A 25,148-nucleotide genomic window follows, 5' to 3' on the forward strand; every position below is an offset into this window, starting at 1 on the left:
CATGAAACGTGGAAATCCATAACGTGTAACTTGCAGATTCAGTGGAAACATGACGTACTATAATAGACCATCCAGAGGCGGCTGCAGGTGGTCGGAGTAGACTACTTTCAGCCTTTCAGCTCTTTCACGCTAGCACCTTTCTTTCGTTTTCCTTTGTGCCACGTCGTACGTAGGCTACGTGTGTATCCTATTTTCGCGTTGCTTTCTCGTTGTTGTATCGCAAAAATTCGAGACCTTTTACGTGCCAGTTCTTTGCCAGGTATCGTAGAACGATAGCTGGGATATACCATAACATATCGATGAGAAAACACGGAATCAGGTCTATTTTCCTAAATTAGAAATATTCGCCTTACATACTTATGCAGATCTAATGACATTCCAAAAATTTGGATACAGGAGACGTGGATATTTAAATAAAAGGAGAAGAACATTTTTTTTCAAAATTGGATTCTTGGCATGGACTGAGTGATATTTCAAAATTTTAATAAAAGAACAGAATCAGCTCTATGTCTTAAATTTGACAATCTCACACAACTTTCTGCAAAGCAACCGGTATATAAAAAATAAGAGGAATAGTTCTTTTTTTATGAGATTTATAATATAAATTTAGAGATGTGTTTCACGTACAAGTTTGCTTTGGAAAGGATGACAAATCGCCATTTGAAAAATACCGTTGAAAGAAGCAGAGTCCACTTTACTAAATTGGAAAATTTTCTATGACACGACGGTTGCATAAATCTTGTCACATTGCAAGATGGAAAACAAGGAACACGGATATTTCTAATTTGAAAAAAGCAATTTTTTTTAAATGAGAATGATGCGGTTAGGTTCATAGCATACGAAAGTTCGAATCTCAAGTCCGAGGGGACCGAACCATGAGCATTCGGATGGCCTAACAGACTTCGTGCCACGACTATGATAAATTATACAGTAGTGACTATTGATCTCGCCGCGCCTAAGGTCAGACACTACGGCAAAATCGAGTTCCAGCCAACCATCCACCCGCGAATAAATTCAATTTTCCCGCTCTAAATAACGGAACGGTTCTTACAACCTGCGAAAAGGCCGGTGCTACGATTCCTGTCCAGAAAATCACGATCATCAGCCAAATATGTAAATTACTTCTTGTCGATAAAGCCGTCTAGTAAAATCATTGAAAGTCTCGTTCAAAGGAATGAGAGGCTGTCACTTAAAAACTATTGGAAATAGTCTTGTCATCAAATTATTTAAAGCTTAATTTTTTTAGAAACGTAAATGTATGTGCAAGATTCTGAAAAGGCGGTATAGTTCCTCCGCACAAAAATACCAAAGCAAACTTATCTCTTGTATTTTTCTAAAATAATTTTTTGTAGATGTTTGGTAAAGAAGTAAATTATTTCAAAATTTCAAGTTAATTATTTTAGTTATCAAACATAACGCATAAAAAAATTCCAAGTCCCCTGTAATCGATGAAAAAAAGGAAACTTCAAGTGACAAGTGTCCTTAATCATTATTTAGACGACGTAAATCGGTAGCATTTCGTGTTCGATCAGCACACATACAGTCCGAAATACATTCTAGTAAAAGGAATTATTGAACTGATAAAGTTCGCTGAAGAAATGGGTTATAAAACGTGGTATAGCATAGCGGTAATGATTGTTACGAAGTGAGTCAGTAGGGGAGGCGGTTAATAGCACTGACAACAAGAAGTTTCCAGGATTGACGCAAAGTACTTTAAAGGGAACTTTACAGCTGCTCAGCGCGAAGTTAAAGCACGCAGAACCTATCATTGAATTAATATTTCAATACCGCCAACTTTCGTGAGTCAGTATATAATTTCGAAAAATAATTTCCATCGACTATAATATTTTAGCATCTTCTAAAAAGTAACATTGAAATTCTAAGAAATACAAGAGATTAATTATACCTGAAATGAAACAGGTCAGATGTTGGATACAATGAACATATGAACTTCTCTTAGGAACTATAGCTCGCGAATTTATAAAGCTAGTTGTGCTCTCCGTTCTTCGTCAGATTTTTCACGATAGGTCAGCGCAAGTATCGATTCGTATTTCAGGTAACGAAGAATCGAGAAAATGCTAGAACGTTTCTAATAGAACACTTGGCAAAAGTACAGATCCAAGAAACAATGTCCGTAGGAAGTTAATAGGGTTTGCCAAGACGGGACTAGTCGACACACCGGATAGGAATTCAGGATGTCCGGTATCCCGTTTTCTGCGAAGCTTCAACTTGAGGAAATATTGCCAGTTTGCACCTTAAGTTCCTGGCTCGCACTCCACGAAATCTTATAATGTTCACGCTCGTGTTCGAGGAAGAATCCGTTACTCGTTTCCTCATTTCCTCGTATCATCGTAACATCAATATTTATAACCACTGTAACTAATAATTGCTCTACTCTTCGTCAACTATCCGAATAAAGACGTTTAATCCCACTTGTTTAACTTTCTTAATTATTAATTCAGAAAACATATACCAAGGTGAATTTCCATTCCTGACGGAGTTGAATATTGCTCAGATCGTGAAAGCTTAAATAAAAATTATTCTTTGCATTGGAATGCTCTAAAATCTGTAACGTCGAATAAATTCCAAGGCCAGTGATCAAATTATTCGCATGAATTATTTACCTTGCTGAGCTGATAAATAAAAAATGGCTTTGGTAAATAGAACGAGAAGCATTCATCCCTAGAACGAGGTCTCGTAGCGACATCAAAGGAACTAGTAAATCAGAAAGCTTTCGATTCTTTTGAGAAATGAATAAAAATTACGACAAAGTCGATATCGAGGACTGTATTATACATTCCATCGATGGAACGATGATATGCTAGAAGGTATCAATTTCCACGGTGCAATTAATTATGAACAAATTGACGAGTGGGTTGACTCACCGTCTTTCCTGTAGTAAAGGATCTCGAAATGTTTTTCGACGCCGGCGGCGAGGGCGTCGCGGAGGGCTGCGACCGCATGGGGCGACGTCATTGGCCCATGAAGGAAGTCGCAGATCGCTGGCCTCTGCATCACTTCCGCCCTCGAAAACCCCGTCAGCCGGCAGAAACCGTCCGAGCAATATATTATGTGACATAGTCCCTGTTGAGCGTTGGCCACTAAAAAACTTCGATCTGCAAAGAACAAGAGAAAGACATTAATTAACAGATGCTACGAATTAATCGATGTCTGATACGATCTGTCTGAATTCACTGGGAGCCGCCCATGAATGATTCGCTTACAGGTCAAGTTAACCAACTCTATGAATTATAACGTATATAAAAATAGCAATTGGCAGCATCCAGTGAGAATATTATTCTTTTTTAATTTAGCTCATAATATTAATTAAATAATCTTCCGAGAAGCTGAAATATAAATCATCAATTTTGATGCAGTATTAATTAATTAGATTCAAGTATATTAGACTTCGTACCATTTAGTATTATTTTCATATACCTAAGAAAATTTGATACTATAAAAATGAAACGTGTAGAGTCTGGTAAAAAGAGCGCTTCCTCGAAAAATAAAGATATGTACCGATAATTTCTGTAGCTACTGTGTATTCATAGAGAAATATGATAAATAAATTACCCTTCAATTAGATAGACTTTACACAGAGGCAGTAACATTTGATGTACTTTTTTTTTGTAAACATGAACCCATTTATTCCTCAATCTAATATGTTAATAGTATTAACATCATTACAAATATAATATATGGAAACAGAAGACGAAAATATATTAATTTTGGAGTGGAATGAATACACGTGGCATCGAGATAGTTTCTTAGAAACACGTACCACGCTTTTGTGTCGAAAATATCGAATATTTGTTAAGACATGATAGTGGGAGGAATACATAGCACTTTAAAATAAATTCAGGATTGTTGGAATGGGAAAACAACGAGAGAGCCTCGGTCACAGTGAAGTTTCATCGGCTCATTAGAATGCGTGGTTGGCATGTCTTCCGAGTATGTCCGAAATTAACTTTTCTTGTTAAGAACTGAGAGAAAAGATAGACAGGCTAACGGGAACGAATGATTCTGAATATATGTACATGTATTTATAGGTCGCCGATTCTTCAAAATTAAGAGGCACAGTAGGAGGGAATCGCGTAGGAGAACGTCGGAAAATTCAGCGATTTTCGTTGAAAGGAAACCATAAACATGTAAGAACGGAACGAAGTAAGTTATTATCATGGGTGTTTTCGAAATGCGTCGCGATTTTACGTTTTAATCGTAGGGAGTTTAGTAAAAGTCTTATAGAAAGAAAAATAGCCTTTTCGAAGACATAGGTTCTTTATATTATTCTTCTCCTATTTGATCGATGAACACGTTAATTGTCACTAGAATTACATGTGTATATCTTAGTATACAAATATACTACACGATAGCATTTAATTTTTACGAAATACTATATTGTATTTCCGCATTTGTCCTCCGACGATGTTATTTAAGTCATTCACATAGTTGACAGCTTTTTTAGTCCTTGAAATTTATCTTATTTCGATCATTCTAAAAAAATTTTGTAAAAAGTCATGATCGAGTCACTGTGTAGTTCAGGAACTTCTAGAATCATAAAATTAAAAATGAATTAAAGTAAGAGGATTATTGAATGCTTCTCGTAGCATTTTACTGTACCTATTAATGTGTTACCTACAATTTCTGATAACCTCGCGTAATTTTGCCGCGTTATTTCATTATTTAATCCTCGATGGCTTAATAAAGAGACAGCAGTTCGAATAGAATTTGCAAAGCAGGACAAGAAAAGAGCAATAGGAGTATACAGATCGATACGACGTGCAATGTGCAGTCGGTTTTTTGTTCACGAAGTAACGTCCGCGCTTTATTCCCCGTCGACGTCCCTGATTGTTTCGCATCCCTTAACATTCCGTCGATCCAAAGTATTTACAAGCGGTGTACGTTATTCGAAACAATCGAAGTACAGGCTTTTGGCGATCGCGCACGATATCCGTGCATGGAAACGGAAACAAATTTGACGAGAACCATTAAAGAAGTAAATTTACCAAATGTTTTCAACCCTTAAATGTTCAACGAACTGGAGACTCGCGCAAAGAGAGAGGAAGAGACTGCCGCTCTATCGAGCGGTAGCACCTTTCAAGCTTATTTTCCTAAAAATAAGTATCGATTCATAGTACATCTCGGTAAACTATAGTGATTCCCACGACTCCAATGAACATTAAAATCTTCGTGTAAAAATTGAAGAACAATTTCATCTCTTTAGATGTAAATATTAGACGATACGATCAACTGAATGTTTAAAAATTTAACGTTGATAAAAATATTTTAATCGCTCGTTATTATTTTTGTCAACGATTGTAATAGATTCTTGAACATTCTTTGTGAACGATATGTATATATTTTTTGATAAATCGTATTGCAGACGAAAGATGTGAAAGCGAGCGTGAGTGGCCGCAAGTGCCAGATTTAGCATTGCACGTGCAAATTTACTCGAGAAGAGCCCCTTTGAGGTATACTCGAAAAACGTCCAAAAAGTGTGGCTGAGTTAGAAACGAGGCGAATTAACCGAGGCTTACGACATCCGCAGCAGACAAACTTAATGGTTGGTACGAAAATATTTTATGGTGTACACTCTAAGACTGATGCCGGATTTAGGACGAAGGTCGCAATGGGTACATGCAGCTTCGCAATTTCGCAACTTCAGAATTCCTGTCTGTGTGTGTTCTTTTGATCTGTACTCCGTTTGTTCCATTATAGCTGATTATTAAATCGAAGACGCCGAGGAAGATGTTCACGCTTAACCGTTGCAGCGGAATGAGATGAAAGTTAATTCGCCGAAGTTTTGAGGTACGTTAATAAAAAATGAGAACTCGAACTTGTAATTTATAATAATAGAAGATGTCGACCATATTGACATTTATTTGAGAAAGCAAATCGATCAATATCAGATTTTCTCAATTTCTCAATTTTATTGCTTAAGTACACGATTAATACTAAATTCTGAGAAAGCAGCAGCTTGCTTCTATGAGTTCGGGTTAGATATTTTTTATACGAAACTTCCGTTGTTCTCTTTAATAGATCGATTCCTCGGAACATTCTGTCCAACAATGCGTACAGGTGCAATGTCAACAAAATCAATAATTCGTGACATATTGCAGATTTTTATACGAAGCATCTCACTTTTTAATTTAAATTATCTCACGAATTGTTGATCTCTTTAAATATCGTAATACGTGAATACTTTTTGACGCTGAATGTTCCAAAGAATCTAAACGCGCAGAAAGAAATACATGATACAGTTCCATTTTAAAAAACGATTTTGACCATGACAATAACACGTCCTCTACAAATCCTACAAAAGAACTAATCTCGCCAACTTTCATTTGAAACGTCGTTTCTTCAAACTATTACGCGTCCCACCCTATGTATTATACATCCTGATAAACAACAATGATTCGCGTAATCCCAATAAACACAAATAAATTTGTCTTATAAGGATGAAAAAGGAGACAGAAAATTCCACAGCGAAAATAAGGGGGACGGAGTTGAATTTAGGGTGTAGCAACCCCTCACGGTACAATAGCGGTTCCTAACGATGGTCGAAATTCCCCGTGGCGGGGTAGATTCGAGGGCGCGCGAATTCGAAGGCGACGATTTTCAAGTGCGTCGCAAGAGTACCAGACGTCGTACCAGAATCCAAGAGAAATGTCAGCCTCGAGAACGGTCGAATTGCACCGCGTGCCACGGCTACCATCGGTTCACCCTCGTCTCGTCCCCGTTCGATGCTTAAGCATTCTGCGAAGGACAGTCGCGTTTAATGAAGGAAAATTGAAAATGCGCAGGAACGCGCGGCCCGTGGCATTGTTGACCAACGCCAGGGGGAACGTGCTGGATGAAATTATCACGAATATTACGTGACCATCGACAGCCTGTTTAAACATCGACGGGCGAAATCATCGGTTCCGGATGCAACGCGGCGCACGTGATCCAACGTCGGCTTATGAATCGAATCGCGTTGACGCACGTGCAATGGATAAATGCCGTGATATTTAGGAGCAAATGGCTCGTAGAATCGGACAGGCGGATCAAAAGGTAGAGAAAACTTGTGAAATCGATAGATACAAGTTGGAGCAAACGACGGGTATGTTTGAATGTTTCGGACAGAGGGATAAAATGTCACGAGAAATTGAGTGGAAGAATCGAAGGAGAATATTTCGGCTGGGATAAACATTTCTTGTGATAATGCTATTTTAGGTATTAAACGGTTGGGGAGCGATGTATATTTTCTATTACAGTTATTTGTTTAATAGTGGAGAATTTAAAGTAGGAAATTAAGTGGACTACCAAAGGGCTACCAAAAATGAGAAAGATCTTTGTAATATCGCTTTCATTAGTATCAATGACCTGAATATCGAAAATATGAAAAATTTGCCATATTTACAAGTGTTATTTTATTTGTTTAACGTGTAGCTCGGAATTTAAAGCGAGCGCGTACGGTTTAAAGAGAACATGTATGATATAAAACGCGCGTTAAATTTTGCAGTTTCCCGCAGCGAAACAACCGCGTATTTTGTAACGCGAGGCAAGATTAAAACTCTGGTTCCATGGTGTCAAAGAAATGATTTAAACTATCCCGTTAACATGCAAATTCATCCGTTTCATTTTCATTTTCTCGTACAGCCTCCGCTACTACCGTTCCTCAGGTATTAATTTCGTAGCACGATAATTCGACTAAAGTGCTAGCAATTATGAAAACTCGCGTAAGAATTGACTATCTAAGAGAGCAGCGAATAAAAGCTGTTTTACTATTACTTGTTAATTAATAGCGTGGCTTAAAGCGTCCTTCGTCTGTCATTAAATATTTGTCACGAATGATGCTGATTCGATGGATAAACGTAACAATGTTTATAAATGTCTTTGCATTCGATTATCTGACTTCCAATTCATTTATCGTATCAGAAAATCTCGTTAATTTCCGCACGAGATAATTTCATCGAAATGTTTAACAAACATATTCGTAGAAATAATTAGAACGTTAACACAACAATATTTGCAGTTTTCTTGTACTAGAGAATCAATATCGTTTCGTTCTGTGATTCTGATTGATCGATAGTAATTACTGGCTAATAGTGAGCGGTGTTGGAAGTGGCAGCTTCGCGTACAGTAGTTTAACCATGATTAATACTCCTTTTCACTATACCGCCCGCAATCAGACTAGCAACAAAGCATAGCTCGACCACAAAGATTAATCGTCGATCATTTTTTGGTGCTTTTATATTTGTTAGGAAATCAAGGCAAAAATCAATCAATGGCAATCGAGAGAGAGAATTTTTTTCCATTTTTGACGTTGCACGATCATCGTAACGATCAGTATTCTGGTCTTCTATCTGGTCTATCTATCTCCTGTCTAATATTCCGATGCAATGATCGAGCTTTGGAATTTTTTAATTCTAAACGTTTAAAAGTTTCGAATTTTGCAAGTTTGAAACTTTGGAATTTTCAAATTTCCAAACTTTGAAACTTTAGAGCTTTTGAACTTTTGGATCTTAGGGGAACTCTAGAAGTCTAGAATTTTTAGATCTTTCAGTTTTCAAATCCTTCGGTAGCCGAAGATTCTCGAATTTCACAACTGTACGATATTAAAATAGTCAAATTCCACAAATTGTATTCATTAATTCTCGGTTTGTGGAAACAGTAACGAGGATTCACGATCATTTTCCGTGGGTTTGCGCTTCCGCTGACTCTCAGGGCTATCCGGGAATGTATCACGACACGATCAAAGGAATTTTCAAACGGAATCGTTTTAGAAGGCTGTACAATCTGACCGCGCGATTAGGCGGCGTGAAACCCTACGAGAAAACAAGTGCGAATCGTGGATAGACTAGGGACAAACGAGACGCGTGGGTTCTTTTTACGAATCTCATTCGCCGTGGCGAGTTTATCGGCCGAACTAGAAATAGATTTTGCCGAGTTCGCATCTGAGACAGGCTCGCAGGGCTGGGCCCTTTGCCAAGGATGTCACTTAGCCGCGAGAACTACTTTGCTATCCGTTTGTTCCAAAATACTGACCGCCTCGGCTCTCTTATCTTTTCGAGTCGCTAAACTGATCACGGCCCTCAATTTCTTCTGTTCCATGAGCATAGATATACATCCGTTTTCAAGAACCGAGAACAAATGCTTGCGATCGTTTGTAAGATAAAGTTCGTAGAGTAAGTGATAAGTGAAAGTGTTAATCGAGCGTTTCTGAAAATGGTATAGTTACGGGGTATTCCACAATTTACAAATAAAAAAGACGAACCTAAATTGGAGAAGATTTAGAAGAGATACTTATCGATGAGCTTGTAGAATATTTCTGACGAATCGATTCTTAAGTCTTCCGCTGTAATGTAAACTAGAAAACTTAAATCTGAAAAAAGTGTTAAACGAATACGTTTGGATTAAAGACTATTTGTTTTACGAAGAGAAAGTAACAGTGGAAAATTATGAATTTTTATGAAAGGGCGCAATTATGGTGAATGTTGAAAGTATGCCAAAATCGAACGTGAAACATCGATTCGCAATCGTTCATCTGCGATTTACATCTATAAAGAATTAATGTTAATGTAGAAAAGTCTCAAAAGAATATCATCGTGCAGATATCTTAAAATTTCCTTTCGATCTTCCCTATTGAAGTTATAGCGCGAAGCATAGATGCGATTTTCTCAAAAGAATGTTCTTAAGGAACGCTATCTTAATTTCTAGCGAAATTTCTATAAAATCGGAGAGCAGAAACTGGCACCGTGTACCAATTCTATCGTAACAAACGACATTTCACGTTTACATAGCCACTCGGTCGGTTATAAATATACGGAATTGGAACTTACTGCGAGTTTTGTTTCCGCCACGACAATACGAGGATTTAGAGTTGCGGTAAACGCCATATGACGCATGTTAAATTATCCAATCTGACAACTATAAATCAATGTTTCGTATTTATGGATAGAAAAGCAGCGTTATTCTTATCTCCATGGGGTCGCCTTTAATGTCCCTCCACGTTACACGTAGTTACATTATTTATTATTAAATCGATTATTATTTATCGCCCTTTTAAACGCGTTACTTCCTTTTAACAAATTAATACGTTTCAATCGAGATATACTACTTGAAGTATCGCAACAATTTATCGTTGAATGTTCTTTTTATGCAGTCTAACACGTGCGTAGTGATCGATGAAAATATTTGAATATTTATCACCGATACTCTTTTATGAATTTTATTAACAAAAATTTACAACTTCATATCTCGGTTGTTTACGAAAAAGAAGCATAACGTGCAATTTCTCCATAAAACATTTTTTCCCTTTATAAAACGCATACCTTACGAGGTGAACAAGTTATGTGAATCATTCTGTACAATTGTAATATCCATAACTCACCACAGTACACAATACAAAATGTAATGAATTGCTATGCATTTTAGAATTCCTTTTAAATTTTACCAATATACAACCACGGTACTTTATATCACAGGAAACTCGTAACAAAATTCCAGAATATCTCATACAAACCACACAAAGCATTCAGAAAGGGTTAAGGTTAAGTAATCCATTCCGGCACTTTCACGAATCGCTATGCATCAGCGAAAGTCGGCGAAGAACTGGAGAAAACACGCAGCTTTCTTCGGTAGCGATACGTAACAAGCTAACAAAGCAAACTTCCAAGAGGTTCCACGATCACCTCCGTTGATCGTCTGTTAACTCGTGGCTGCATTCAACAGAACGGATTACAGTTTGCGTATGGTCGATCCACGGCATCGATACACTCCGCGATGATTCTCGATTTATCTCACTGAACCGTCCTTGAACGATAAAGCCGAGTCGGCCGATTCGTCTTATAGCCGAAAACCCGAAAATACGATGTAGTCACGCTAGCCCACAAGCAAATGTTGTGACAAGCTGGAGCGACCTTGTCGTCGCGTTAAAGTTAAATCCGCTCACGCGGTTCGATTTAAACATCCTATATATAAACATAGAACTGGCCCGTGATCCGTCTGTGACCCAGGTCGAACAGGTTTTCTCTTCGGCCACAACAGAGCGCGGAGGATAAGAAAGAGGAAAGCGAAAAAAGGCGGAAGAACGCCACCAACCTGTCGATATTGTGCTAGAACCAGGGAAGTTGAATTACAACGTCGTTGGAGCAAGGTTGACGTGTTTGTAGTTCCAGGCTAATTTTGAGAGTGTGTATATCTCAACCTGATCCCTCTGAGATTTTTATTTAAAGCTTTCTTCGCGTTTCCCAACCTGGTTTCGATCTTTCTGTGCTCAAAAGTGTTTTAATGAAAATTGCGTTTGCAAAATAAGGTCGAAGCGTGTGAGAATGACGAAAGTTTGGAAACGAACCCTTGCAACGTTTATTTACTAATTAATAATGTTAGTAGGCTGTACGTAAACATTTATGCAGACTGTTTACAGACGCATCAACCACTGTTTTCGTTTATTAATGACTCGTCGTCGGTAGAGCTTACAGGTTGAATTTTATAATTGTAACAATCCTAAAGTCTGATTAAAATGTATATTAATACCGGTAATTATTAACGTTAGTTCAATTATGTAAAACGTCCTTGCTCCCAATTCGTTATAAATCTTTTCGTTACGTTGAATTTACATTGAGCTTTATGATTTTATAACGTTTCGCCAAAATGTTACAAATGCTACAAGCTGGTAACTTGTCAAATTTCACCAATAATTTTATCTCACTCGTATGAAACGACTGTCTCCTTAACTTGTTGTAAATCTTTTCAAGCTGAAATATGTCTCAATGGTTTTTGCGGCGAGAAACAAGGTGGAAGGAAGTTTGTAAGAGCGATGGGGCCTTAAATATACGATTGCCTACAGAACAAATATCGCACGACCAAGCGGAAAATCTGCGTCGATATTTTGTTTACGTTAGCCAGGGCGCGCGTAACGCATGGGTATACACCGCTTGGAAATCAGGAAAGTGGAACGAGTCATTGAATTATGAGATTGGAATCGTCGTCGAGGAAGTGAATGGGGATTTGGTAACTTTCCTCCCGCGCTGCTTTCTTCTTTGCTCTCGTGGCCCTCCTGGCGACGTTAGTCATCGTTTCTGCACGGTTTCTTTAAACCGATGTCCACCGGGGATTCCGGTGAAGTATGCAGCAGGCCTTCCGTGCCAAGAACGCACTTGCGCCTCGTGTCGCCGAAGAAAATAGAAGTTCCGCGAAAGAACGACAATCTAAGATTTTGCAGCTCGTAACTCAACGCATTGGAATATTTCGAGGGACTGCGTCATGGTGGATGAAACCTACAGCTGCTCTCGAAACCATCAATCTTATTAAGGGCATAGGATGAAGAGATCTAGCAAGTCCAAAAATGGTCGAGTTTGATTCCTTAAGGGGTAGGTCATCAAAATTTATCTATTCAATGTTATCGTGTAGGTATACAAATATCGATTATAAGATTAACGCGAAGAAAAGACAGATTGCATGTACACATGAAAACTAAGGAAACGAAATAAGAAATTCTTATATTGGAATGTGCAAGGAAATACTATAAAAAGAAGGAATATCTACGTTTGATAAGCAACAACACAGTGCTGCGTTGCATGTTTTTCAAGTATCAAGAATCAACGTTGGGCCAGTACAACGTTTCATTTGCAATCTCTTTCTCGGATAATTTAAATCGCGAACTCTTGTGTGCGTTTCCTAACATCGTAGTTATTAAAAAGAATTTCAAATAATTTTTGTTCTAAACTATAGAAATTTTGCAATTTGTTGCAAGCTTCTATAAAGTATCTATTATTCTGAAACAATTTTTATGCCTCGATAAAACAATATCTAAATCACTATACCCACGTTTAACGATAATATTGCATACACCAATTTTTGCGAGTTATTTCGCTGCTCGCAGTAATCGTTTAAAAGTTTAACCAGCGTGGCTGATGAATATTTCGAGTCGGAAGGAAAATTAGATTGGTATCTCGTTTCTAGGATAACACGCGGATTATACACGGAAGATAGATTTCCATACCTTGAAAATAGGATTAGATTTTGGTGGAAATTATTGAATTCTCAGGCTCCTCGATACTGGGGCGTAATCGTATGAAGGTCTCTGGGAAATTTCAAGCTCGATCATGGTTTATTTTCATCGCATGGATTCGCGCTATCGAATTCGAAGGTATTATTCTTCGATGGCAAATTCTCGCATTAAGAAAAGCAATCATATCGGCGATTGTTGAATGATATCCTGTATGAAATCACGGTCTACGTTTAATTTTGGTTAAAACGACGCAATTAAACGGCTATTTGAACGCGACGTTGCAGATACACCGACGAGTGAGTCGTGAAAATGAAGGGAGATATCTTCAAAGAACCCGCGAATCGACTGCACAGCATCGAGCAAATGAAAAACAATAAACCGCACAGCTGGACGCTCAAAGAACTCCCTAGGGGCGAAAATTGCGCGTCGCTTGCACTAGCCGTGGTAATTATTTCCATAAGCGTTCTAGAAAGGCTTGCACTGAAAATACAACACACCGACTGACTAAACTGACATCTCCTTCTTCTTCGTCTTCTTTTTAGCCTCTTTAAATCGGAAGAATAATATGAAAGCTGTCTTAAGACCCTTATAAGCCTAAGAAAAGCAGGAGATATCTTAAGAAAATCTTTATAAAGCTACGAAAGGATCAGCGGAATTTAACGTAGATAGAATTCAGGAAATCGTTAAGATCGTCACCGTAAGCGTGCTAAAAAGACTTGTACAAGAAGTTACGAAACAACAATTGGTTATAGTTAAACCTGTTTCTTCTTTCTCTTTTCTAAATTACAGGGACGATATGGAGGATGTTTTAAGAAGATTTTCATAAAACTGTAAAATCATTCGGTAAACCGTTAAAATTATTTTCACAGACATTGGAGAATCGCTTGAACTGAAAATTACAAGACACGTCAATTGGTCAAACCAATCTCTTCTCTTTGTTTTCGTAATGGAAAAGATAATACGAAAGGCGTTTTAAGACAAAGCTCACAAGGCTATTAATAGAATGCGCCATTGAGCAAGTGTTAACGATCTGTCGCGAAAAAGTAACCCAGACGACGCGAATATTCCAAGAGCTATAAACAATTTTCCGAGTAACGTAGGAATGTGCGAAACGATCCCCTTCCAGCGAAATATCACACGTATTTATAACACTAATTTGAATGGTGCCTAGGCCAGTACTCAATTTCGAAAGATATTTCAGCGACACATGTGGTCTACGTTAAATCACAGATGCCACGCGTCGTAGACGCGTGTTTTGCACGCGACACGAACGAATTAAGATTTCCGCGAAAATTCCAGGACCATTCGATTGGTGTTCGATTCATATACGATTCGATCAACATCGACGATGAAAAATAACCTCCTCAGATACGTGGCATCGCATCAATTTCTAGGAATCGTCTCGCGAACGAATCGGAACGTGTTACAGATCGAAAATTCGCGAATCGTGGCGACGAGAAGAAACATCGCAATGCTAATGATCTCTGCTTTCCTTCCCACGAAACATCCTGAGAAACAAATAATCCATCCATCACGTAGTAATACGTCATTATTTGGTTCTCACGAAGAGCCAAGAACTCGTCCAAGAATCTCATATGTTTTAACGCTTTCCATAGATAACTTTTATGTGTATATTCTACGTGTCGTATAAAACATTTTGAAATCTCATTGCCACTTTAACGAGACACGATTATTACGATCATATTGGCAATATTTGGGACCAGTTTGAAGAACTTAGTACGCAAATGGGTTAACTGGGAACAGTGTTCGAGTTTATTTTCACTTCTTTCACGAGTATCGCGTCGTCTCGCAATTGCAAATGGAATTGTTCGTAGCGTTCGAATCGTGTGTCGAGGTATTCGTTCCCAAGCAAATGACAATCAACTCAACTCAAAAAGGTATCGAGGTTGAGACGATGACTTTTCTATTAGGAAAACTACGCTAGGCAATCCTTATGCGCATACATATATAATTCACGCGAATGGAAATAGCTTTCGTGCGTATTTTGAGTTCATGTTTGTGAATGATTAATACACTCGTGCCACCTAATATGATATTACTATAATATAGCCAATTGTTATATATTATGCATCATATATTATTATTTATTATTATACATTATTCTATATATTATCTATTAATGAATCATCTATCATTAAAGAATCGAGAGATGCAATAACAGTTATTCGATTTCTTTATGACATTTCATGTTCCATTTCCAATCTATTTGAAACATGTACACATGCTCTGCGCTAATTATGAAAACCATATTAAATTATAGCTCTGTATCACCAAGTATGAAAATTATTTATCTAAATATCAAAATAGTAATTAGTATGAATTTACGAGACAATATTTTCGACATTTAACTAAAATTGATGAAATTTTCTTGAACATTTATTGGGTCCGCTTTCTGATTCACCTTCGTTTTATTTTCGACGATGGCTTCTGATTACGGGATCCTCCGTGATGTCGTGAAACTTCCGGTTTGCCGCTCTAACTCTCTAAGAAAGAATTTTAAGTGATCCGTCTTATGAAAATATTTACTCGGAAACCACGGGCTTAATTAGCCCCAAGATGTACTAGAGCGTGCTTTTGTTTGCATAGGCGACTGAGTAAGGGTATGCATTTCGTTAAAAGTTAACGAGACCCAGCCAAAAAGGATCGACCGTGAGGGTATACGAAAAATGCAAAGGTTGCTACTTTGTTCCTTAATTATTTTTAGGTCCTTCTTCTTTATACTTTCCACATTTTTTTAAGTATTACGAAAACATTCTTCTTGCTACACGAAACGACTCTGATAATTGGGAAATAAGTAAAGAAAATACATTTTAAAAATTCAACGATCAAATACGCTTGGAAGATGGAAAATATTAAAATTGATTAACTTAGATGTTCTCGAATTTTGTCATGCCTCTTTCTCACATCGCGATTTCATCAGGATCGTGATTAATTAATTAACTTTAAAGGTTGCTTATAGCCCCTATAAACTTTATATTTGCCGAAAGAAGGAATGGTTTCGTTATTGGATAAATTGGCTAAATTCCATTGTCGAACACCTGTATTAATCTCTGCCTAATGATTTCCGTATCTATCAATACCAGAGTACGCGTGGAAACGCAGCCAATCGAATCTAAGCACAATCGTCTCTGCTCCAAATTAGATTTCACCCCTCATACATAATCTAGTCCAACCTGGCGCCCCTACGTTCCTTCATCCACGCCCTAACGCTTGAGAATCGGATCGTTCTAAAACTCGAAGGTATTCTTGCGACGAAATTAAAAGTGCATACGGTTGCAACGGTAAATTGAAGCTAAGTAACGAATCGTGTATTCGGCTGGTGCATTTCACACAAGAATTTTCACACAAGAAGCGTTACACGAACACGGTTGCCGGCAACGGACGCGACATATTCGCTGATAAGGTGCTCGATGACGTGAAATTATTCATAATCGCGGCCCCGACAGCAAATCGTGAATAATGCATTCGACGCAATGGTAATTATAGCAATCGGTTGGATTGGCAACCGACTTGATGAACCCGTGCATTAACGTCCATGGCATCCGCGATGCCTTCCCTTCGTCCATCGCGGTGAAAAAAAGCTGAGGGCTCGTGGAAAACCGCGGAGAATTTTAAATATCCATCCTGGCAACAGCCCAAAGTTTCTGCACGAATTTATCGCGCGGCAGCACACGTATTCTCGTTATTATGAACAGGTATGGCGCTCGTAAACGACAGGAAAGAGCAGCGAAAAAATAAAAAGAAGAGGAAAGAAACACGGAAACGCGTGCATTCTGTTGTTGACTGGCCGGAATTACCGCTATCTTCTTCATGTAGGTTCGAATTGTTTGTCGTGAAAGACTAAAACGTCGATTCAAGGCGACTCCAATGTTTAAATTGTGTTTATAGGAAGAGGAAGGAAAGCAGATTTGATATTCAGAAGCGTAGGTGTTTATTAATACGAATGTTAGTCGACTAAAAATTGGTGGCTGTCTTCAAGACTAATTATTACAGCAGCAAAAATACAAAGTTCTTTTTTAAGATTCCAAATTTCTTGGGTACTATTTTATTAACAAATTCTTGAAACTTTTCTTTCATTCTCTTTTGAGTCCAAACGAAAACAGTATTTGTTCAATAGTTTCATTATATAATAGATGTTTGTAACAAAAACGCTGCAAACTTTTCGAACAACCTCGTATTTAACTTCAAATGTCAAATAACAGGACAAGTTTGGTAAGTGCGATTGATTGATAACACATTGTTCGTCTGTAATCTCCGTATTAATTTAAACATTTGCCAGAACGAACGTAAAATCGATTTCAAAGAAAAGGAAATAGGAGAACTACTTTCGTCCGCAAGGTTATTTCATCACGCGACTAAGCCCTGGAATTCACCAAAAATTTAGTTTGAAAGTTCGAGTCGACGTTTGGCGCCAAAGTGGTAAGAATTTCGAGGAAATCTGACTCAGCTTGTCGACATTAGCTGGCGTTTCCCTCTCGCGATTAACGGAGTCGAAAAGCGGATTATCACGAGGAAAAGCCAACAAGCGTACAAATTCATAAATTCCAATGGAATCGGTGATTCATCGAGCAGGCGACGTACCATGGTCGAATAGATTCAGACCTTGAAAAGCTCTCTGACCTACTTTTCCCTTCGCTCCTCCCTAAAAATTCAGAGAGAAAGAGAGGGAGAAAAAAACACGTTTTTATGTCACATAGCCTGGACAGTTCTTTTTAAGATCATAGATCATATCTAGTTAGGATTGGACGGGTTATTGCAACAAGGTTGTGCGTTCACTTTACTGTCGTTTTATAGACTATTCAGTATCTCATACTTGTATAATTTTCTTTCTCTTCTTCTTTTTTTACTAATGAATCTCTTTTGTTGATAAATAAATAAACAAGGAGAAACTCTACTTTTCAATGATTTCAATAAACCAAGAGAACACTAACCGATAAAAAATCATATTACTATTTAGGAATATGCTATAAATATGTAGTCAAACTTTTATAGTAATAAACTTCTTCTCCTTCGAATATGAAACTTCCAACCTTTCTTTCAACAAATACAATATGAGTTTAATAGCTGTACCTTTGATTTTTACATAACGTCAACTATATGTATATACTTTGTTTCTTATATATCTACGTTACGTGTTATTTCTACTTTTAGCTATTTTATGTTTGCTACTTTATGTCTTTCCAGCCATAAAGTGACATTACAATAAAGAAGCCAAGAAAAATGTGATTATCGATTCCAATGATCTTTATGTGCTTATTTCATTAGGCAATTTAGGCTCGTTGCTTAAGACAGCTCCAATAAACACGGTTCATAAAATTCATACTCTGTTTCCGTATGAATAAAATGATATTTGTGGTTGCGATACATATAAAGCTTCCTCCCCTTTTCCGTTTTTCTCGTGACGATTTTGTCAACCGTCGGATCGTCATTATAGGGTAAAGAAAATAAAGTGATCTCAAGATAAGAATGAAATTTATAAGCAACAACGACGATATCGGCTTTCCGCCCTAAAGTACAATTTAAGCCCAGCCACAGCCCTAATTGTCGGCTTTTAATAGTTTCATACACGAAAACGAACCGTGCCAGGTTCCTGGTGTCACATTTTCGACCTAGTCGTACACGCGTGTACAGAATCCAGGGTGTGCTTGACGAACAGCCTGACCTTGGCATGAATAAACCACTGAACATGATTGATGACACGATTATTCGTAATAGTAATTTACCGAATTAAGTATATCTGTGAATATCGGTATATCATTTGTTGACAATGAACGTGTTTTTAATGGGATCTCGTGATCGTTTGAACTTTCTGCTTTCCGTGAAACCATGAAGTTTTATTATCGAACGATATATTATCTTAAACTTACACGGGGATTAGATGGAAATTCCTATTACGGAGTGAAATATTTGCTGACAAAAATTAGAGGCTTAGAAGAAGAATGATAAAGAAGATCAAACGATAAAAGCTTTAATTTAGGAAAACCGTGACTAGAGTTACAAAAGAATTTACATTTTGTTAAATAATACGTGGTTCGTTTCTTTGCATGACTATCTGTCATGTGACTCTACTTTTTCAGAAAACTATTCCTTTAGCAGCAAGCTAAAGTTTGTTCAAGTAGTGATTAAACCGTTAATATAATATTTATACGACTATTCAATTTTTTACTATTGCAAAAATTGAGTAAAAATAAGAAGGAATAATTATATATATATTCTACTATATTCCACGAATAAAACGAATTAAACTGAATATTCTAACTGGCATATCTCGTTCAAAAACGAAACTTTCCTAACAAATCAATTTTAGTATGTTGAATTAGAAACATTTATCCTAAACTTATTTAAATATTTAGCTAAAATTGATGACAAGTGATTCTCTCCTAATCTCGTCATATATAATGCAGAATATATCCATCATCAAAGGAATTTTTCCAACAACCTAATATTTTCAGGAATAGGAGATATTAACGCGTGGAGAAGAAAAATCCGTAGGTGGATCGTTATTGGTCTAAGGAAGTCCTGTGAGTTATAGATGCTTCATCGATCGCGCAGTCATCGTGGTTAGGAATTATTTAACGTTTTCAAGGGCTACTACTCTACGATCTGTCGGTGTTTGCGTGTAAGATATATATTGCCCTCCGTTGTCGTATTCGATTACGATACAAGAAGACAGTTGAAGAGTATCGAAAAGATGGCTTGTTGGTGAATAAGGAGTGCGGAGATAGGGTGAAAGGAGGAAAAATGAGCGAAACGCGGTTGGATGTACATGCTATAGAGAGGACGTCAGATTAGAAGCCAAGGCTTGACGAGCAGCAATGCCACCGGGACAAAAGCCCACCCTGAAGGGGCTGGCATACATATTTTTTATTATATAAATTGGCGTTACAGAGGTTTCCCAAGAATTTATCGCGTTAATGCCTATTACCGCCCGCCCTTCCGTACGACAGCCGCTGCTTTTGTTAACAAGCGATGATACGCGACCTCATCGACTTACTTTGCTATCCGAATTCTTATCGAATCTCCTCGGTAAAGATATCGAACGAATGTGATATAAAAAATACAATGGTAGAAAGAGAAAAAAATGATGGATGTTTAGGTAGATAAATTCATATTTTGTAAAATAGAATTAAAGTATCTAGGCAGAGATTTGTTTCACTTACTGAACGTTATAACGCGTATTATACTTTCAATATTTCCTATATAGCGATTCTTAAAAGTATTTGCACGTAACCCAATTTTTTAATAAAACGTAGGTGAAACTTTCTTACAGTTATATGTTTCCATAAAAATATGAATTTGCATAAATATCTCCAATGTAGCGAAGAGATACAAATTAAACGTATTGAATTTTTTCAGAATTGAATAAATGGATTTTTTTTTATTTCGCACTTTTTGACAGAAGGAAGAAAATATTTTGCTGAAAGCCGCATCGTTCGGGGCAAGCCTTCCAGATCCTTTGTGCAAAGGATTAAAGACTCTTTCGAGCACTTAATCCGCACAAGCTCAGCTATGAAAGCACGTTTAGTGTTCGGTCGTATATCAACGACCGATCGTGGAGAAAATTACTTATACCTTCCACGTTACTGACACGAAATTCGACGGTATGTTTTAAAGGAAAACAACTAGAACATAATTCATTTTATATGCGTGTTAGGAAGACTAAAAGATATTAAACAATAAAACAGGCAGTGACTGATCATAAAGCGTAATCAGTATAAAATTATCAGCATTAAAGTACGATCAAGATAATTGTGTATATCATCTGTGCTACTTAAATGGGATTTATTAATATTAATAGGCTGGAACTCCCTATTGCATTCTAGATGAAATTTAATAGAATTTCTCAAGGAGAAAACGAACAGACGAACAATTTATTTTGCATTAAATTTTAGGAACCTATTATCTTATGATAAGGCGAAGTTTATAAAGATCTCTAGATAAAATTCTGGAATTCTAATAAAGACTTCTGAGGCAGCTAATCTTTCAGCAAGGTTAGTACGAGTAAACAACGAGAAGACGAAAGAAAATACGCGCTCTAGTTCGTTTTACCGCGATCAATCGCACATCTGAAAAACCTGTCAGTTTCCTCTAGCTTTGCCTTCCCTTACAAGGACTTTAGGCATACCTCGAGTGATATTGCCAGTGACATGCATTGTCCTAGTGTGAAACAGAACTACCCCTTTCTTCCATTTAACCGATTCCATCCCCTATTCTATCCCCTTCCATAAAACCTCGCCTTCCGCCGAGATGTTTTAAATAATATTGAAAACGGAGTTCTGGCTCGATGCCTACTCGTTCCATATCAGGTGGAGCAGTTCTAAAAACTTCGATTATATCTAGCCAGCTAGAACGACAACCCTCGAGCTGTTAACTTTATTTTAATCTTCCGCGAGAAGGGAAGTTGCGCGCCTCTTAAAAAACTTTCATTAAACTTTATACGACCACGAATATTACGAAGGAGAAGCGTACTTATTCAAGGCAAATGTTGGAAATTGATCTTTATTTTTTTATCACGCTCGTTATTCCAACATTCTCGTTTTAGTTTCTTTTTTTTCTTTTTTTCTCTCTCGATCTGATCGATACGACGAATGATAATGAAAACGGATGGCAAACCGTGAAATTGGTTATCTAATTTTAATGAAAATTTTCCACTGTGCAATTGCTCGCTATCGACGTCTAACCGAGATATAAATGGCACGTGATAAATTATTCGAGGCTTATGATTTTGTATAATTGCGTCCCTGCTAAAATTCGCGATAAAGAATAAGCGATTGTATTTTCAACGTGAACGAAGACAGAACTGCAGATATCTCAATTAAAATGAATGATATTGCTTTAAAAATAATAAAAAAATAATACTGCTTTGGAATATAATATAAAATTAATCACGAGTCGAAATAGCGTTTCTAATTCATCGAAATATGTCGATCGACGAACGTAAATATTCTCCAATCTTTCATGTCAAATTGCAGAAATTATTACAGGAAATATAAATTACTTCAAAAGAATTCATTGTCATTGATTGACTCGAATGTTTTCGTCTCGTATGATGTTACCCAGGCTCACCGTGAGTATCGAACTTCCTGATGATAGTTTCGATGATCGTTGTCCTGGGCGCCACGTGACCTCGTCTAACAGGCATCGCAGGAATATTCCCAGGTACCTGGGCCGACGAGACGTTTGGCGTTCGATCGAAGGCTCGTTAAGCCTGCTTTTAATAATTAACGTGTAACACTACAGCACTGAAAAAACACTCGCAGCATGCGTACAAGCACGGTAGAAAAAAGCACAGCACGAGTTGAGCATAATGATCGTCGATGACAAAGAGAAGCACCAGCTAATATCGGCGATGTTCGTCACAATTCGTTCCCAGTGTGTAAACCCTGTTTTGTTTCCCCTAAAGAACGACTAGAGAAGAGAATGAGAAGAAAACGAAGGAGAAGATTCGTTGCTAGTCGGACGACGAATTGATGTTCTTTTCCTTTTTTTTTTGTTTCTAGAGTCCTTTGCGTAGATACAAAAAATGAGAGGAGATAGTGAACGAAGAAAAGTGGCCACAAAGTATAATGTCAGTTGCACTTAACGGTGACGTGTGTGCCTTTGCCTTTTACTTCGAGGAACACCCCTCTATTACGCTAAATTACTTTTGCGTCTTCCGCGTGAGTATCGTTGTTTCTTGGTGTTGTTGTTGTACAAAATTCGCATACGAAGCTGCGTGGACAGAGTCGATACGTTCGCCTTACGAGAAGGCTGGATGTCTTCGTTTGACTTCCTTTTTGGACCCAATACTCGTCTACCTAGATGTATCTAAAGATCGAAACAGGCTGTAGCAAGTGACATATGGTTCATCCTCTCGGTTGATCCAAGGACACAAGAGAAGGTCGAGCCTAAATGTCGTCTCGACGTGCGTGACACGAGGTTCCGCTGTATATACCTCTGATGTCTGCCCTGGCTCAAGACGTACAATCCACGCGAGAGAACATCTATTTATAGTTGATATAGCACGCGCCACACGAATGGTGTTCCCACGAATTCCAGAACAGGGCACCAGAAATCTGGAAAACGTCGTGTTAATGATCTAAGACGATTTCGTTCTGCGTTTGTGCACGAGAATTCCCTCTTTTTCTTCACCGATGATCCATGTTTTCCCTTGGTTCCTCGAATCGCTCTAATTTTCCCTAATTAATTTTCTTTTCTAAACTTTTCTTCGTTTCTCCTTTGTTGTTTCGTTTAGCTAATTTAGAATTGCTTTCTAAGACAGCCAAAGGACAACGTGTCGCGAGTACCTCGACACTCGGTTGTCTTTGAAGAAATCGGAAAACTGTCTGAACAACGTTGACCCGTACGATCGCACCTTCTCGGCGGTAGATTCTCCGTTGAAAATTCGGAGAAGCTTCGACCTCGTCGGCTCGAAGTCAAACTTCTCTACATCCGGAGGAATGAACAGTAGACGTCTCGAAGAAGCGCATTGTGCGGACATTTCCACAAAGTGTTGTTGAGTGAGTATCTCGGGAAATGTTCTCTGGGTGTGCTGTGCGTCTCCACGACGATAGACGTCGATCCCACGAGTTCAGTGGTAGAACGCCATTGTCGAATGCTCGAATTCCACGAACGCTGACACCTGTTCCACGATGGTTGCGGAAACGCGAAGCGGGTGAAACGAAAGAATCGCGGATATCATGGCTGTACGTGTATATGTAAGTCTAGGAAAGAAGCGAAAGGAGCGAGGATTAATCGTAAAGAGAAGGGGAAACGAACCGTCGAGATGACAACGAGAAAGGCACGTGGTGGATTTGTAGTTGCGTTTAATACGAAAATGCCAAAGCGCGGGTCTCGACTTTGATTCACTACGATCGTTGCTCGCGATTACACGTTGCAACGTAGTACACTCCCCTAAATCGAATAACTTGGTTCGTGGGGGTCAGGCGGTTGTGCATTTCAGCTCGAACTCAGGGACAGTTATTTTTATACTTCTTCTTCATTCTCCGCAACAACAAACAGGCGGATCGTACGAGTGCCTCTTACGACTTCTCCCGATATTTCTCGAAATACTCATCGGCTCTTGTAACCTGTTGGCGACGGCCACTGACACTACCCACCGAAACCACTATTTGTTTCATCGATTCCCTCTAATGTACTCCTTTTGTTCGTACAAGGCAACTCGCATATTTTCAATAATTTACACAGAACGTATAAAATCCAACGAATATACAAAACGAATGTCTGTGTTCGAACAACTACATTCTTCTCCTGGCCACCACGCCTTGCAGGTCCAAAATCGAAGCTCCTGCGTCACTGTGCTCTCAGCGTACTCCGGTGTATTCTAACTAAAGGAACGTTCCAAACGAGAGTAACTTCCCTTTGACAACCGGCACCGTATCCACGGGCTTGTATCGCTAAACACTGTTGCTTTCCCGCGTGCTCCCACCTTTTGAGTCGGTGCGTCTACCGGCGAAGAGGCATCTCGAGGCCGCGTGCCGAGCAAAACGCCGGAAGGAGAACGAAACAAGAGCAAAAGCTTCCCTCACGGAAGGATTTTCCGTAGTTTCGTTAGTCGCCGTCGTTCGGTCGGAACTGAAAACACGAGGAGGCACGACGGGCCGACGTCTCTCTCGGCGACGGCGACGACGACGACGACGAAGACGACGCCGGCGACGATGGTACGTTAGGGGGGTCGTACGCGGCGCCTGCGTCGTCGGGCTGTCCCCACCAACGTCACTCACCACCCGATTACACCGCCCTATCATATCCCCTCGCCGAGCTAGTGATAATATTGATAAGGTCCTGCGTCTCTTTCTCCACCGTATTGTCCTCGTTCTGTTGGAATCCGGTCAGATGTACACTCAGGAAGGGATGTCACTGGATAATGTGGATTCTTCCGAAAGAACGGGTCAAATTGTTTCTTTGATTATTGCACTAGTTACGTAGCACTTGTGAAACTTATGAACGTTATTATTAAATGAAAACAGAGTTCTACTTCTATCTATACATTCATAAATCCCTAAGTTTTGTCTTTGGATTGTTTCATTTAAAAATTGAGAAAAGCAATTAAGAAAAGTACGGTTTTTGTGTGTATAGTAGTTTCTCTAAGAGATTCTGTATGTTAAACCCTAGTAATTACGCCCAAATA

General features: G+C 38.4%; 1 protein-coding gene across 8 annotated transcripts in view; it reads right to left on the reverse strand.

Annotated features, from left to right (window-relative positions):
* Nucleotides 1-24,645, reverse strand: part of LOC126873370 (potassium voltage-gated channel subfamily H member 6) — a 145,763-nt gene extending 121,118 nt beyond the window's left edge. For 4 of the 8 annotated variants that reach the window (XM_050634167.1, XM_050634166.1, XM_050634172.1 and 1 more), the window contains exons 1-2: nucleotides 22,085-24,644; nucleotides 2,886-3,116 (exon numbers count right to left, since the gene is read on the reverse strand). In XM_050634167.1, coding sequence (XP_050490124.1) covers nucleotides 2,886-3,116; nucleotides 22,085-22,160 — 307 coding nt within the window. In that variant the 5' untranslated portion in view covers nucleotides 22,161-24,644. Of the gene's footprint in view, nucleotides 1-2,885; nucleotides 3,117-22,084 lie in introns of all 8 variants that reach the window. The other 4 variants (XM_050634170.1, XM_050634169.1, XM_050634171.1 and 1 more) reach the window with 3 other exon arrangements.
* Between the last annotated feature and the right edge of the window lie 503 nt (nucleotides 24,646-25,148).

Source organism: Bombus huntii, chromosome 14, assembly GCF_024542735.1.
Source record: "Bombus huntii isolate Logan2020A chromosome 14, iyBomHunt1.1, whole genome shotgun sequence".
Lineage (NCBI taxonomy): Eukaryota > Metazoa > Arthropoda > Insecta > Hymenoptera > Apidae > Bombus > Bombus huntii.